Genomic DNA, 18,132 nt, shown 5'->3' with positions numbered 1-18,132 from the left:
TCGGGCCTCATTTATGAGGCCTTGCGTCAGTTTTGCGCTGCGGATGCGTCACTTTTTGTGACGCATCTGCGGCGTAAAACATGTGCCTTGTTGCGCCATATTTAAAAAGTGACGCATCTAGGTAGATGCGTCACTTTTTAAACCCCTGTGCCACATTATACCTGCGTCAGGTATAATGTATGCAGAGGGGGCGTTCCCCCGCAAAAAGCCTCGTAATAGTGACGCAGTGAAATCTATGAGATTTCACTGCGTCACTTTTAGGATGCTGTTGCGTCAAAATTTTGCGCCTGCCTCACAGCAGGCGTAAGACTGACGCAAGCCCTTTCACATGGGGCTTTCCCCATGTGAAAGGACGCATTGCTGGAGATACGTCACTTTTGTGACACACTCCAGCAATGCGTCACTTTTGCGCTTACAGATGCGTCAGAAATACTGACGTATCTGTAAGTCCTTGCGACATGATGCGTCATACATTAAATATGACGCATCATTGGTGTCGCAAGGAGTGCGCAGTAAAAAGTGACGCATCGCTGTTTTCACGCAGCGATGCGTCACTTTTCATAAATGAGGCCCATCCTCTTTACAAATTGTGTCTCCTATGGGTATAATTCTATGGTTTTCTCCAGCACCTACATTCTAAAATCACTTCTCATAAAAGAGAAATGTCAGAATGTGAAAGTTTCATGGCATTTCAGACCTAAAATTGCACTCCTTACCTCTGCAGAGGGCGACTCGTCCCTGGAGTGGCACTGCAAGCAGTCATTAAAAGGGAAGAACCCATTCCTTAGAAATTCTCTTTCTTTTCATGCATGAGAGACAGAAGGAAAGCCACAGATGCAGGTACATAGCAAGCCAGTAGCACTGCGGTTTCCTTTACAGCAGGGACACCATTGTATGTCCCTTAAGAAATTATTCAATACTATTTTCTTTGACAGTATAGCCATTATTTGTGTTATGGTGAGCACATCTCAGTATTTGCGCCAGGAAGACTTTCAGAGACACAGCGCGTTGCAAAATGCCACAGCATACCATAGTTTAAACACAGCTGAGCACAAATAACCTTGACCAAGAATTGCAAAGTCCCATAGCGACTGAAAGTAATAACACAGCCCTTTGTCATGTATCACATCTACTGTACACATGTGAAGACCCACAGTTTTAGGGCCATTCAGATACTAAATTCCTATGTGTGTGCAGGGAAATCTTTAAATTCAAGAGGAGTATGGCATAGGTTTGGCCCTCAGGGAAACTGTAAACATCCTTGTAAGCCTGCTCATCAGATCTGTTGTTGCTGAGAACAATCTAGTCCCGTAAAGATTAGCCTGCTATGCGGCCAACTTTGTCCCAGTTCTATTGGCTTCATCTAGTCAGAGCTTTTTGGCAAGGATAACACTTTGTCAGCTGTGCGTACCTTTTCGAGGCCCCAGCCTATGGGAATCTTTCAAGCACATTACTTTACACCAGTCTTATCTGCATTTCAGAGGCCCTGGTCTGTCATGTGACTGACTCTGCCCCAGTCCTGGTAACTGCTTGGGAGCAAGCTTGACATTTGGCATACTCTGCCAACTGTGTCGTTTATTTACTGCTTCCTGGGCAGACCAGATTGGCCCTAGGCCAGTCCACACTCTCCCTCACAGTACCTGAGCCTCTGCCCACCTGCCATACTGTGCCTGAGCCCCACCCACATGCTCACACCCACCCACACCGAGACAACCACGTGCCCTAAATTCTCTCTGAAGTCCACATCACCTGCTCATACTTCACCCACGCGGCACCCACCCACCCTACTGTACCAGGCTCCACCACATGCTGTACCCGTCCCACACGGTACCTTCGCGTCCGGCTTGCTGCCTTCGGAGCCCATCCTTCTTCTGGTCAGCCTCGTTCAGAGCAGGAAGGAAGCTGGAAGACGTGGTTAGATCGTGTTAGCATGGTCAATGAAGACAATATACACTGATTGACAAAAACAGTTTTTGAATCGGATTTAAAACATGTGTTGGGACCTGTCACTCAGTGGACCCAGGTTCAGGACTTTTACTCTGGGTTGGTCCCAGTTTTACTCTTCTGAGACCTCAACTCTCTTGCCATGTTTTCCGTACTCCCCCACAATGTGGTGAAAGGACTTCGGTGCTCTAGGGGCAGAGCCTGCCCCACACTGCATCTTACACGTGTCAACAAAATACCTCATCAGGGCTCTCTCCGCAGTAGTACACACCACTGACGTGGTATACCCCATCATCGCTGACACCATGTGCTCATGCAATCTAGACACGCTTCATCACAGAAACCTAGCAAAATCCCATCTACACATAGACACCTAGTGGATGTATTCACCAAAAGCGGATACAACATGCAGGACATCAACTACACCCATCACACAGGCGGTGGCCTTAGCATTATACAGAAACCACGCTGGTCATGCGCAAGCCTGAAGGTAGCCACGATCCGATGCATGGCACTCCTTTATTGTACTTCCCTCCCTCACAGTCACCTTCCTCCTCAGTTACAGATTCAGGGCCTTATTTACAAGAAATTAATGCAGCGCGGTGCCATAAGCCATTTGGCTGCGCCGCGCTGCGTTAATTCCGAAGCCAAGGGTTGCGCCATATCTACAATGATATGATGGATCCCTTTGCTCTCCCCTGCGCTGTGGTACAATTAGCTTGCATGCACCGATGCAGGCACCCTTGCACCGTGGTGCAAGGGTGCCTGCGCCACAGAGATGATTTTTTTTGTGCAGGAAGGGACACCTTCCTGCACAAAAACACTCACGAGAGATGATTTCCTCTTCCTATGTGTGCTTCAGAATGTAGCATGCATAGAAAGAGAAAAAAAACGAGGAGAAATGAAAACATTTCACCTCATTGCGTCTCCCTACGCCTCCCCTTTGGGAGGCGTACCATTCTGACGCATTTCCAGCTTTATGATTTCTTGTGAATAAGCCCCTTCAATGAGCAAAGGAATTCTCCATTGATGAAGTAATCGATTCTTTGACCATCATTTCTCATAGTCTGGCAAACAACATCTTCCTCTGACTCTCCAAAGGCTTTGGAGATTCCTATGCCATAATATGAAGGTAGCCCTAATCCAGCATCTCAAAGCATTGGACTCCACCTAGCACACCACAGACCCCATCCACTTTAAAGGCAGTGCTGTGGACCTGATAATTAACCTCTCTCAAACACGTACTTATACCCCTTGAGACTAGCACTGCCACCCCCGCCACAATGCACTGTGGTAAACTCATATGCACCAGACAACCAAACCAACCAAGCATTTCTCGTATTCATTCAGGAAGTTCCTTTCGATTGCCTTGTCCAGGAGGCCACCACCCTGGCTGCCACTGTATTTAGCACTATAGATGCTGACTATTTAATAACCTTCTTTAATCAGCTGCATGTCCTCAAGGCAAACGTTAATAAGCATGCAGAACAGAAAGTAAGTATCAGTCTCAAATAATCCACGCCCTGGTGAACTCAAAAGTGAATCAAAGCAGAAAATGTAGGAACACAGAGGAGGAACACTGGGCAGCTTTCAAACAAACAAGAATTGCTGACTTCTGAATACACACTGCACCACAAGTTGGAACATATTACTGTCAGCAAAACGCACTACTACTAAATTATCTTTGCAGATGAATGCAACACAGATGAAACTTCAATCCAGTCACGTGACCCCGTCTACCCCCAGGCTCTGCAGACCACACTCTAGGTAATACCAACTGTAATCAACAAATTATATAGTGAAGAAAATCAACAACATTCATCTTCAAAACAAACTAACTACCCACACCTCTGTCACGCCTCAGATCCCCATAGGTGAACGCCCAAACTGCACATCTTGAGTTTATTGCACAGACACACATTATGAGTGTCCTGGGCTCTTGCAAACATCCTACGGTGAGGATCACCTCCCTCCGTTGTCCATTACATCTCCCACTCAGTCACATGTCGCTCCAGTCACTGCAACCTTCCTCCAGAGTCACTAACAACAAGCCTGAATCTCCTGCTACTCAAGAAACCAAGTATTCAACAATGTTTACAATTAACAGATCAATGTCCATCTCCTGTTCCTTTGGAAGGTCCCTAAGAAAAGCTCCCAACAGACCTACAAACCTATCAATCTGGCATTATGTATGGATGGGAGAGTGAATGACTTCACTCACCACACCAGACTAAGGCGGAAAACGTAGCCCTTCGCAAAGATCCTCACTTTTCTGTTGGGTAATGTCCTGTCCCCGAAGGACACAGTATACTGTGGCAGGGGATTGTTTGCTGTCTGCTGCTATGGCTGGACATCAGCATCAGGTCAACTGCGCCTGATGGGTGGGGGAAGGCATGAAGCTTCAAGCAGGGGACAGAAGCCTGGATGCGGCAATCCTCACTGTGGGACTCGGGTGCCCACCTCACTCTAGGTCCTTACAGTGACTATCTACAGCCCTGAACTTTTCGCCTACACATTTTTTTCTGGTGTGTTAATCTAATTAGTTCGATGGAAGCAGGGCAAAAGTACAACACCCAGAAAACATTAGGTGATTACACTAAAGATCAGGAAATCGTGTCTGTAATTACATAGAAAAAAGGTGATCAGCCTAGAGGGCACACCAGAACTGAGCAGCAGCAGCACGTTTCTATCAGAAAGGGATAATGGGGCGGGACAGTTGACCCCTTTTTCATTTAAAAAAAAATCAAAAACTTTGCAAACCAAACAAAAGTTTGCAATCTGTACACTTTGCAAAGCTTAGAACGTTTTATAAACTAATGTGAATTTGCAAGTGAGTTGCCTTTGCTGCTTCGCATACCCCTTGGGCCTGTTTAAGCATAAACATGGACAGTGCCCTCCTCATACTCAGTAGTAGAGAGCTGTGCTTCCTGCTGCTTCTACACAGCAGCCTTTGCGCCATTGAACATCACATCTTCTCAGCATCCCCTTCACACACACGAGAGCCTGCCCTGGCTGTCTTCGTTCCTGGGCTCCTGCGCCCATGTGTTGCAGTGGGGCTCTGAAGTATCCCCATAGAGTCTCTCAGCGGCCTGTCCTCTCGCCTAAGTTATCCACCCTCTGCCTTGGAACTGGTACCGCTCTGCCTGGCAGGGGCACCGCCGTTCTACGGTAAATACTGCGGTAACACATATGAATCGAGCTCCTTGCAGACAGGAACCACACAACTGTAAGAAAGAGAAAGCGAGGAGTGAAGTATTCCAATTCCTTGGCAGCCACAGAAGGCCCCGCCTCTGGAGATCAGACACAAACAAACACACACGTTCAAAGTCTCACACCGGCAGAACAAACCTCTTTCTCACACAGTTTGACATACATGTACTCTCATGAACAAGTGTAACAGACACACAACGCACACACCTCTCTCTCTTTCGTACACGCATGGTGCCAAGGAGGCAGAGAGCTTCACAAGGGCAAATAAACTCACAACAGGAGAATCGCAAATACAGTCTACACAGGTGACGTACACAGAATCACACACAAAAGCGGACGCTAAGGCACCACACAGTCACACCCGCAGTGTCAGACACGTGCACATACGTGTGGGGGAGCAGAGTCTCACGCAGGCACGGTGTGCGCACACAGACTCTGGCACAGCACTGCACACAGACAGAGAGTCCTTCAAGGCGCACGCCTGCTGTGCCGCTTACCACGCCATGCCGCCCTGCCCTTCTGAAGAGAACACGCCTGACATGTCACTAATGACACCCCTGCGCTCTGCAAGGCTCCACCTTGTGACTAACTCAGCCCACACCTTACCGGCCCTCAGAGACACCTGCCTGTCCAGACGTCTCCTCGCAGTCTCTTTGGGACAGCCCAGCTGGTGCATGGACACCCCGCCTTACAACAAGGTCTCTGTGCTGGCCTCCTTCTGATGCTCGCATGAAGGCCTCCTGTGCTGCCAGAACCTAAGGGAGCTGCAGAGATATTTGGAGAGATTTACACTCCAGCCCTCTTCTCAGTATCGCTGCTGTCTCTGTGAGGAGCGGGCATGTTATAGACCAATGCTCCAGTCCAACCCTTACATTTCACACTGTAATGCACTGTGGGAGTTGTAGTCTTGCTTCACATCTATGCAACCAATTGCATACATTACCAGAATGCACTGGACCCTAATGGAAAGGCCCAGAACAGCAGCACGGAATCCTATATGACAGGGAGTACCTTGGTCACCCCACAAACATGCATCCTGTCATCTGCAACTGCCCTACAGGTCCCCAGGGTGAAAGACACACTACACACACACACTACTTTCCACCCAGTGTTCAAGGACTGGCCTCGAAGCCCACCTCTGGGGCATAGCGACCAGAACCGCTGGTCAACCCCACTGCACCCCAGACACCAGCCCTCCCTGATATCTGCTGCTTTACCCCTAACATGGCCAGTATCCGACAGTGAGCACCTTCTTAGTCAGAGTCAGGAGTCTCTATGAATTTCACTGCCTCATTTCTCATCCGCCCGGCTCACCGGCCACTGCCCAGCTACCACTGTCTTTAAATCCCGCCTGCAGCTTTCCACTGCATCTCTCTTCAACATGCTCTCGCTCTATTACATACTAAGACAGAACATAGCCTGAAAAGTATGCATATCAAGGCAGCTTACACACTATAACATACATGGGGGGGGGGGGGGGGTGCGCTGTGACGCAAACACACACACTTGTACTGAACGCTGCCTCACTCTCACGTGCAGTGTAAACATACATGGGAAAGCACCACCGACACACAATACCACCAAACACAAGCAGAACACACACCCTCTCCCCCACACAAGGGTAGGGTGAGACCACCATCCACGCAACCAAGACAAGTACCACACCACACAGGAAGAGTAAACACATGCGAATGAGGAGTGAACACTCAAACCTCGGGGGCGCGAGCCCCCATGCATGGAGGACAGTATCACACACAGTCCGAGTGAGCACAAGAGCAGGCTGCGAGAGCCCACACCCCCTTCTGCTCTCACACTGTCAACACTGGCTGCCATATTACCCAGGGAAATATTAGGTACCAATCTGCGAAATGGTACGGCACTCTGATATAGCACCCGCTCTGATGCTGGACACCAGTGCGTGATATTGAATAGCACTGTTACGCTGACTAGCACAGTGTGGGATTGGCTAGTAATTCTGATATTAAAATAGCAGCAGTGTGCGATATTGTAAAACACAAGGTGCAACTCAACAGTACAGTTTGATATTGCAAAGGAAGATCGCTGTGTTACCCTGGATAGCAATATCTTACATTGGATATCTGTGTGCAATATTGTACAGCATTGTACTGTCTGCTATTGAATAGTGTGTGATATTAAATGGTCCTGTGTTATATAGTATAGCACTCAGTGGTACTAGACGGAAGTGGTGATTCTGAACAGTGCTGTGCAATAATGTATAGCTGTGTGTGATACTGATAGCAATGTGTGATTTGTCGGTATTGTACAATACTGATCACTGTGTGATACAGTACAGAACTGTCCGGTATTGGACAGCACTAAATGATATATGACATTGGACAGATGACTGGACTCAGGTCCTTGGGAGCACCAGCAGGCTGGTTCCTGAATCCACCAGACCTCCTTGGACATCAGCAGGCCGGACTGAGACACATGGGAGCACCGGCCAATAGGATCCTAGTTCCACAAGTCTCCAGGAAGTATGGCAGACCAGACGTCTTCCTCCTCCAGACTGAGTATAACCAGGCCTCTTAGAATCATACCCAGGGTGGGGAAAGGAAGACGTTTAACCCTATTTTTTCATTTGTAGAATTTTTTCTAGGTGCCCTTAAAATTGTCTCTTTCGGAGCATTAGCTTTTAAGATCATTCTCGGGTTTGGTTGGCTGACTTCCTTTCGGTTCTACGCGCAGGCTTTTGCATGGTAAGTGCACCCCTAAGAGGCCTGGATCCAAAGCAATGCAAAGACACCTGTGGGGACAGGGTTGTGGGACAGTGTGCCAGGTCAGGAGATAGGTGCAGTATGCAGATAGCTTATATGGTTGTAGAGAAATAAACTACATCAGAGCGTAAGGTACCAGCCGCGGTCCGTGTAGGTAACAGAGCTGGGTAGGTGGGGCCGGGTAAGGGGGAATTTCAAGGGACGATGCAGAGGGAAAATGTATTATTTATTTAATTTTCCCTCTGCATCGTCCCTTTAAATCCCCCTAACCCGGCCCCACCGCCCCACCGCTGTACCTGCACGGACCGCGGCTGTAAGGTACTAGGTGAGCGGGTAAGGTGGCGTGTGGAGGGTAGGGTACCAGAGCGGAAGAGGAGGCATGGGGTCGGTTGATATTGTGACACGGGCATTGCTGCGGAAGGTATGGCATTAGAAGGAATGATATGGAGTCAGAGAAGAATGCATGGGTTAGAGGGGTATAGGTTTAGAAGGGAGTATAAGCCAGAGGGAAGCATTGGTTACATTGTGGTGTTCACACCGCAATACCTTTACAACGCGGGCATTACAACGCAATCACTACAATGACTTGCGCTGGATGGCGCTCTATGCTAAGGAATAGTATGATTTACTATTCCAACATCTTCCCCACTGTAACGTAGGCTGGAGTTGGAATAGTAAATCATACTATTCCTAAGTCCAGCGCCCTCCAGCGCAAGTCGTTGTAACGACTTGCGTTGTGATGCCTGAGTTGTAAAGGTATCACAGTGTGAACAGACACAGTGATGTAACATTGTATATTCCTATCTTGCCCACAGTAAAAACATAACAATAAAATCAAAGGTTTTGAGCTTATTTAGCATTTGAAGCACTGAGTTTTGCTCCCTCCGTCCCTGAGGCAGGTCTGGTAGCACTCACCTTGCTGCAGCCAGTGCCTGCCTTTTCAGAGTGTTCTCGGCATGGGTCCCTCACGAAGCTTCAAGAAAGGCCGACATCTTGCCGCCTGCACGTCCGGCTCCTCGACTCTTCTGGGAGATGAAGTCACGTCCGAGGAACACCTGGGGAAAAAGGGAGTTACTGACAGCTGTAGCCAGTCCTAGGGAGTGTTTCCGGGTAATAGCACACGTGAGGACATGGCAGAGTTTATTGTTGGGTGTGCTGGAAACAGCCCCTCCCTGTGACACAGAAAACTCAACAAAGGGCGTCAAAGATACCTGAACAGCACAGACTGCACAGAGCGGGCAGGAGTGGGTGTGCTCTGCTTGGCAGAGGCGTTTTAAGGCATGGGCAAAGCGGGCTCTGGCCCAGGGCCTGAGCTTCAGGGGGCCCCTGATAGAGCCAGCTCTGTTCTGCTGAGAGTCTTGCCCTGATGACCTAGAATCATTCCTAAATAGATTGCTTTAAATACTGTTTTCCTTTCATTTACTTGTAATGTGGTTGATGTTTGACAGCCTATGACAGAAATTTTGCAGAGAAATGTGTTTATGTTTCATGCAACCTCCATAAAAAAGTTTATTTAGATCACAGTCTCACGTTTGAGAAATGAGAGGGTGTCACAGAGATTATTTTCAGTAATATAAGTGAGCTGCAGCTGCTGCTACGTTATAATATTAAAAACACATGTCCCTATCCCTGAATGTTATATGTAAACACATTTAGAATTCGGATGAGTGTGTCAGTGACCTGGCCAAAGAGGGCAGCAACGAGGTGAAATTGAATCATAAAATCAAAACTGTTCCGAACAGGGGCCCCCAAAATATGTTTGAACAAGGGCCCCCAAAATCCTTAAGATGTCCCTGCTGCAGTTGGGACACGTGTTACAGGAAGTGCTGTTTTGCACGTGGACCCCTCTAAGAACGAAACATTCTCGAAGTACACAAACTAGGCCGCTTTAATACCTGTGCATTTTATGGGGCATTGTATGGTGGCTTCTCCGCAGGCGTGCATGCAACACATCATGTCCTCTGTTGGTTCCAGCAGCGAAAGCGAACATGTAATGTGCTGAACAACGGGTTTGATCGTGTATGCGCATTTTGCGGAATGCTACACCTGTACCCAAATAGTGCCCGAAGAGTGTGCAGTACTGTGCCCGTGTCCATAGAGACAGCGCGGGTGGCATGTGCCCTTCATTCTATGAAGGCTGACCCGCAGGTCAGGGCACGAGTTGGGAGTACACGCAGGTACACAGTGTCCACCCGCTATTTTCACAGGCTGGACGCCGTCCCCCCTGCCAAGAAGTGGGGGCTCACAGAAATATGTTGAACTTGTCCCGGTGTAAGACACTGGGACACGTTCAAGAGCGCCTGTACATTGTCTGCTTTCAAATCCCACTTACAACCTGGAGGCAGTGAGGGACTTTTTTTTCACCTCCTGCTGGGCCGATGTTAAGGGGCCATTAGGCCTTCTTTTCTTTGAAGATCCTGACTGGAGGCAGCCTGGAACCTCACACTTAAATGTAAATGCCACAAAGGGGAAACAAAGGTACACAGCTTGTTATCTCTTCACAGGTACTTAAGAGAGGCATGCTTTTGCCTTTGCTCATTCCGTGTATATATAAGAGATGAATGCACTGTAAGAATGTCAGATGTGTTGGTCTGTCCCAGTATTTACACAAATAACAATTTCAATAGCACTATATTATTTATTTTATAGCGCTACGCAACCCAATGCAGGATGTCAGAGCTCTTTACGTAACATACACGCACGCTTGACGGTGGACGCGCGCTTGAACTAAGGTGCGCTAGCTGCTGCAGGTGTGCCTGAATTTTTTTAATCTTGCCCTGATATTTTAAAAACCAAACATTATTTTTACTGTGTATTTACCTGTGAGTATTGTAGCGGCTCGTTGCGTCACTCCTACCGCCTGATAACCCGCCCCTACCCTGGTCCACCGCGGGCTCTGCCCGATTGTTGTGGAGGGTAGGGCGGCCAATCGCCAGTGACAACGCTGGGAGGGTGGAGCCACAGGGCAGCGTGTCAGCCATTTAAGACAAGGCTCAGCTCTGCTTTGCTGTGGACGCGCACTTGAACTAAGGTGCGCTAGCTGCTGCAGGTGTGCCTGAAATTTTTTAATCTTGCCCTGATATTTTAAAAAACAAACATTATTTTTACTGTGTATTTACCTGTGAGTATTGTAGCGGCTTGTTGCCTCACTCCTACCGCCTGATAACCCACCCCGACCCCGGTCCACCACGGGCTCTGCCCGATTGTTGTGGAGGGTATGGCGGCCAATCCCCCAGTGACAACGCTGGGAGGGTGGAGCCACAGGACAGCGTGTCAGCCATTTAAGACAAGGCTCAGGCCTGCTTCGCTGAGGACGTCCGCTTGAACTAAGGTGCGCTAGCTGCTGCAGGTGTGCCTGAATTTTTTTAATCTTGCCCTGATATTTTAAAAAACGAACATTATTTTTACTGTGTATTTACCTGCGAGTATTGTAGCGGCTCGTTGCCTCACTCCTACCGCCTGATAACCCGCCCCTACCCCGGTCCACCACGGGCTCTACCCGATTGTTGTGGAGGGTAGGGCGGCCAATCGCCAGTGACAACGCTGGGAGGGTGGAGCCACGGGGCAGCGTGTCAGCCATTTAAAGTGATGCACTTCCAGACGCGCAGCTGGCACGCCGAAGGCGTGCTTAAGGCAAGCCCGTCTGCACCAGTCCGCGCCTGTGCCGCGACCAGCACCAGGCAAGCTGCTCAGGATCCCCATATCAAACGAATTTGTTGGCTTAGGTCTCAACTACTAGCTTTGAGACCCAAATTTGGCTGTAATAATATTAAATGCAACCCGGCTGGGCTACTTAACAAACACTTTGCCTGCAAGAACTGCTCCTTTTATATTCCATGTTCTCCTGCCAGACCTCGAGGTTGTATTAAGAGGAACAACACGTAACCCCCCACAGGTGATAAAAGCATGTCTCCTTAATTGCCGGTCCCTTCCACGGCACTCTGGTGATATCTGGTTGTACCTAAACTCGAACTCCTGGGACCTGATGTTCTTCACCGAGACCTGGATAAAAAACACCTCTAACCCTGATATTGCCTTAGCAATTCCTCCTGACTACCAACTGGTCGGGATTAGCCGTCCAGGCACAAAAATAGGAGGAGGGTTAGCCATAATATCACGATTACAATGGAAAATAACCTCCAGGAAAATTGCGAATACTGGTCCCATTGAAGCTATGTATTTCAGTGTCTCAGACTCTACGCACTTGATTGTTGCAGATGCATTGATTTACAACCCTCCAGGCACCCAGCCCTCCTACCTTACGGAGCTACTATCTACCCTTGCAGATCTATCTTTGAAACACCCCCACTTTACCATCTTGGGTGATTTTAATCTTCATATAGATGACCCCTCCCGCGCGAAAGCAAGGTCCCTGATTGAAAAATTAGCAGGCATTAACCTGGAACAAAGAGTTCAGGGCCCTACGCACAAGGCGGGCCATACCCTGGACCTTCTATTCACCAATTTGTCGGCTCTTACCACTTACCCTTCTCTACCCAGCACCTGGTCAGATCATTTTTGAGTCCCATTCAATCTGATTTCCCCCCCCCCCCCCCTTCATGGTTATAAGTAAAATGGAAATATGGGGGAGAAAGTGGGCCAAAGTCACTTGTGACTCGCTCAAACCCATACTGGCCAACCGGATTTGGCAGTCTTCGGATGATCTTAATGCCGATGCTGAGAAATTTAATATATACCTCGCTGCAGCCGTAGCCGCCATTGCCCCCCTCCAATCTCACACTTCGGCATGCGCCAAACCTTCCGCCCCCTGGTTTTCCTCAACCTTGCGCGAAGAGAGAAGTAATTGTAAGAGACTTGAGCGGCGCAGAAGTCAACTACAGAAATGCGTTAAGATTTTTTTACAAACTCCGCCAAGTGGCCATGAAAGAATATTTCGCCACCAAAATCATGACCGCAGACAATTCAGCCAAAACACTTTACCAAATTGTGAAAGATTTCTCTAAACCAGTGGCTCTGGCGTGCCCTACTGAACCCAGTCAAGAGCTTGTCTGATTTCTTCCACAATAAAATCTCTGATATTTTTTCCTCTTCAACCCCCCGGAGGGGTCTGGAGAGGTGACTACTCCACGGAGCCCACTCTTAAGTGAATCAATGCTCTGTACCTTCAAGCTTATTCCCCTAGACATGGCCCTTCTGCAAATGCAGAAATGTAAATCAGGCTCCCCTCTTGATCCGGTTAATGTTAATGTTAATGTTAATATGAATTTGTTAAGCGCTCGTACGCCCAGGGGCTTCATGGCGCTATAGAAAGGAACACAACGCACCAATTAAAAGTAGAGATGAGGCAGCTCAGCAGTACGCCTGGGAGAAAAGCCAGGTTTTAAGGGAATGTCTGAAACTGAGGATGTTGTCACTCAGTTTTAATTGAAGGGGAAGAGAGTTCCAGAAGGTAGCTGCAAGATGGTCAAAGCAGCAGCCTCCAAAGCGCTTCCTCTTGTAAGAAGGGACAATCAGAAGGGATTTATGAATGGACCGAAGATTGCGGGATGGGTTATAACTGTGGAAAAGATCTCTGATAAATGAAGGGCCAGAATCATGTAAGGATTTAAATAAAATACACCCGGTTTTAAAAGCCACTCGCTGCTCAACAGGCAACCAGTGTAGCTGTTTTAACCCTGATCTAACAGACTGCCTTTTGGATAGATTCAGAATAAGTCTGGCTGCCTGATTCTGAACCAGCTGGAGGCGTTTTAGCTCTCCAGCTTGGAGCCCGAGATAGAGGCTGTTGGAAAAGTTTAATCTAGACAGGACCAGGGAAATGACAATCTGTGTGAGAGCAGCCAGAGAAAAAAACAGGCAATTTTCCTAATTTTCTTCAGTTGGAAAAAGCTAGATGACACAACTGCGCCTACCTGTCTTTTCAGGGAGAGATCCTCGCTGATAAAGATTCCTAGGCTCTTCACTGAAGATGACTTAGAAGGAGGGGCTCCCAAGCTAGAAGGCCAGAAGCTAGGGTTCCAACTAAGAGAACTCTGCCCAGGCAAGACCAGTTCAGTCTTGCCTGGGTTGAGTTTCAAATGATTGCAGCTCAGCCAACTCAGAATGGGAGGCATGGTGTTTTGAAAATCTACCACCGAGTTTTTGGTGTTTAAGGGAAAGATGAGCTGCAAGTCATCTGCATAGTTGAAGATGGTAACTTTCGCTTTCCTAAGAGAGTATAGAAGAGGGCGTAGGTATAAGTTAAAGAGCAAAGGTGACAAAGATGAGCCCTGAGGCACTCCACAGATGGTAGGTATGGTGGGAGCAGTGAAAGAGCCCAATCTAACAGATTGAGTGTGGCCAGTAATGAATGAGTGAATCCAACTCAGCGCAGGGCCCCTGAGACCTGCCTGCTCGACACAGTTGACCAAGATGGTATAGCCAACCGTGTCGAACGCCGCAGAGAGGTCCAGCAGCACCAGAGCCTGGTGGATCCCGTTATCTGCATTCCGCCTCAAGGTGTTCTGCACCGAAAGACCGGGTCTGGTGGCTCAGTGGACTAATGCGTCCACTGCAGGGGCCTGTGTTCGACCTCATGGTCACAGGTTCAAATCCCGGCGGGTCCACTCAGCCTTTCATCCATCTGAGGTCGATAAAATGAGTACCATTGAGTTGGGTAACAATAAACATCTGTTATTCAGCGCCAAGAAACCGCTGGGTGAACGTGCGCTTTACAAATACACATGTTATGTTATGTTATGTTATGTTAAAGAATAACTGCTTCAGTTGAGTGACAAGGGCGGAAACCCGCCTGATTGGGTGCAAGATACTCTGATTCTTCCACAAATTTAGAAAAACTGTCACAGACATGAGCCTCTAGTAGTTTGGCACAATAAGGCAGCAATGATATAGGTCTGTAATTAAGCGGGTCCAGCAGGTTAGCTCTGGCTTTTTTTATCAGGGGAATAAGGAGGGCTTTTTTAAAGTTGTCGGGGACTTTACCCTGAGAGAGAGATCCATTCAGCATGGAAAGCATGCCCTCAGGAATGGTAGTTCCCACTTCTCTCAAAATGTGTGTGGGGCAGATATCATCAGGGGAGCCTGATTTAACCTTGGCAAGGAGTTTAGATAGGGTGGCACCGTCAATGAGGGGAAGAGATTCCAGAGTTGAAGGGTTGTAATAGGTATCAGCCAGGAGGGAAGGGGATGGAGTGGTGAGGATACTTTGTTTTATGGTGCGAATTTTATTAAAGAAAAAGGAATTCAATGAGTTGCAGAGGTCCTGAGTGGGGGCCACAGGTTGGGAAGTTCTGTCGCTGCCACTAAGACTTTCCACGATGTTAAACAGTTCTCTTGATTTGTTGTGGGAGTTTAGAATTTTTTCCGAGAAATAATCGGTTTTGTGTTTCTGGATAAGTTTCTGATAATCCTTTCGGGCCCTACAATAATTGGCCTTATCTAGTTCTGAATACTGAATCCTGCTAAGATGTTCACTTCCCTGGCCCGGTCATTATTCAACCACTTCTCTCCATATGGAACTCCTCCCTTCTCTCCGGTCACTTCCCTTCTGTGTGGAAACAGGCCACAGTAATCCCCATCCTAAAAAAACCTGAGGCTGACCCTTCAGTATTTAGTAACTATCGACCCGTATCGCTCCTCCCCAAACCAGCTAAAATACTAGAAAAAGTCGTACAAGAACAACTGGCAGAATTCCTGAAGACAAAAAATCTCCTTCATGACTCACAGTCCAGCTTCAGAGCTGGCTATAGTACGGAGACAGCCCTTTTGGAAGTCACAGAGACGATCAGGGAGTCCGTGGACAGAGGCGAGGTAGCTATGCTGGTGCTCCTCGATTGGTCCGCGGCTTTCATACCGTCTCCCACTCCATACTACTAGACGGGCTTCACGAGGTAGGGATACGAGATAACCCTCTGGCCTGGATTAAATCCTTCCTGATGGATAGAAATCAACAGGTGTGGTGCCGACCCTATTTTTCCAAAGACAACAAACCCCTTAGCTGTGGAGTCCCCCAGGGATCGGCGCTTAGCCCACTTTTCTTCAACGTCTATCTGTCTCCCTTAGCAGATGTAATAGAGGCTCACGGAGTCAGAGTGGTCTCTTATGCTGATGATACTCAGCATATTTTAACCTTCAGAGACCACTCTGACAATACACTCAGGAACTTTGAAACCTGCCTCTCGGACATCGTTGCTTGGATGATACTCTACACCTTGAAATTGAACACGGATAAAACGTAGGTCCTATTTTTTAACCAAAAATCCCCTTTACCGTCGACGATGTGGTGGCATCACGAGCTGAATCCCCCCCCCCCCCATCTCTAGTGAAAGTGGCTCGTAACCTTGGCGTTCAAATCGATAATGAGTTGGCATATAAAATTCAAATCCACAAAGTGACCTCTGCCTGTTTTGGCAAGTTGCGTATGATAAGAAAAATCGCGCCATACCTGCCCATGGACTCTCTAAAAACGATTGTACATGCCCTTATTACCTCCCACCTAGACTATTCTAACGTCCTCTATGTGGGCGCCCCAGCCTATCTTCTACATCGGTTGCAAATTGTGCAGAATGCGGCAGCCAGGCTGATTTTTAATGTGCCCTACCGCCACTCTATTTCCCCCATTTAAAGAACCTGCACTGGCTTCCGATATCCGCCCGCATTCAGTTTAAGGCCCTGGTCCTTACGTTCAGGGCCTTGAACGGGAAGGGTCCTGGATATTTAAGAAGTAGGCTGAAGCTAGTAGGCTCATCACGAGCACTCAGGTCCAACCACCTCTGCCTCCTACGACCCCCACGCTTCCTCCGCTCCAGAAAAGGAGGAAGAGCTTTCGCAGTGGTGTCATCTAAAATTTGGAACTTCCTCCCACTGAGTTTTCGATTGATTGAGCTGGAATCTCAGTTCATATGTAAACTCAAGGCATGGCTGTTCTCCAGCTACTAACTCCTTGGTTTTGCCGCTGTCGTCCCGGGACACCCCCGCTGGGGGTAGCCGTGCGATTTACAAAACTTATAAATAAATAAATAAATAAATAAATAAATAAATAAATAAATAAATAAATAATACGCATTATACATTGACAATCAATCATGTACATGTGTAAATCAATGTACAAGATGAGTTACATGAGGCAGGGTTACAAGGTGTAGTTGTCACATGTCCTTCATAGCTCACTGTGCTATATTACAAGGATTATAATTTATGAACTGCAGGAAACAAAAGGATCTCTGTGTTAAAAGCAGTAACCCACTTTACTATCTACATAAAATAAAAATCAGTTATCTGCATGTTACGTGATGTGCTTTGAAGGAGTAACATTAACCTTATACTACTTTGATTCAAATCTGGGACTTCATAAAACACAGATCTCTCCAACAAATGCGTTAAACTCCAGAGTTATTTCACCATTATTACTATTCCCTGAGATTTACTGGACACCTTTACAGCAGATGCCTCAACCCAATCAAAAATTTTAAAATGTAGACTTTGCAACCAATTAAGCATAACAGATCTACTGCCATGCTTCTCCTGGTTGCCAATTTCTTTGTAGCAGGGCTTAAAATAATAAATGTGTTAGTTGAGGCCCAGATTTGTCATCAGATTGCACCCATTTTTTGGCACAACCCAAACGCCAAATCTCATTTGTTAAATCTCATAATGCGCTTAAATGTACTCATGATATACCTGATAATCATGTGTGAGGTCTTAATATCTGATGTCATTTCTTGTGATGTCACTTCCAGTGAGGTCACTTCCTGTGATGTCACATGCAATGTCAAGCGTCGTGACATCATGCACTATGATGTGTGTATCAAAAAAATAAAACTACCAGATGAGTTCACAGAAACAACCTGCTTCAAGGGCCCCACGCTGAAATAAGGCACAGAGTGACCTATCTGCATAGAAAGTTCTTAGACCACTTGGAAAAATCACAGGAATCAGCTGCCTTTACGTGTCTATACAAATCACAGCCCTGAAGAAGACCTTCTTTGAAACACACCACAGGCCCACTGTGAAGGTTGAAACGAGTCGTGTACTTATGAACATGGGCAAGAGCTATCATTAAGTGTATAATTTGCGCATTAAGTTGTGTATTAATGGTAATAACATTTATGACCTCACCTGTACACTAATCTACGCTTTAACTACCTTTCAAAATAGGGTCAAGTAGTACCGCTTGGAGGTAATTTTTTGATGATATATCATGCGCTGTGATGGCACGCGTCATGATTTCACTTGCATACTGACTAACCTGGTTAGTCCCTGCACTTCTTTTTTTAGGACT

The 18,132-nt window shown here is 47.4% G+C and overlaps 2 protein-coding genes across 2 annotated transcripts in view; both read right to left on the bottom strand.

Annotated features, from left to right (window-relative positions):
• TACC2 (transforming acidic coiled-coil containing protein 2) overlaps positions 1 to 8,947 on the bottom strand; it is a 395,420-nt gene extending 386,473 nt beyond the window's left edge. The window contains exons 1-2 of the mRNA XM_086922962.1: positions 8,808 to 8,947; positions 1,832 to 1,902 (exon numbers count right to left, since the gene is read on the bottom strand). Of these exons, the coding sequence (XP_086779088.1) occupies positions 1,832 to 1,864 (33 nt within the window). The 5' untranslated portion in view covers positions 1,865 to 1,902; positions 8,808 to 8,947. The remainder of the gene's footprint in view (positions 1 to 1,831; positions 1,903 to 8,807) is intronic.
• LOC147712219 (uncharacterized) overlaps positions 8,819 to 18,132 on the bottom strand; it is a 97,787-nt gene continuing 88,473 nt past the window's right edge. The window contains exon 4 of the mRNA XM_086919600.1: positions 8,819 to 8,947. Within this exon, the coding sequence (XP_086775726.1) occupies positions 8,858 to 8,947 (90 nt within the window). The 3' untranslated portion in view covers positions 8,819 to 8,857. The remainder of the gene's footprint in view (positions 8,948 to 18,132) is intronic.

Source organism: Lissotriton vulgaris, chromosome 5 (genome assembly GCF_964263255.1).
Source record: "Lissotriton vulgaris chromosome 5, aLisVul1.2, whole genome shotgun sequence".
NCBI lineage: Eukaryota > Metazoa > Chordata > Amphibia > Caudata > Salamandridae > Lissotriton > Lissotriton vulgaris.
The sequence above is the reverse complement of the archived record's forward strand: the minus strand, read 5'-3'. Positions and strand labels throughout refer to the sequence as shown.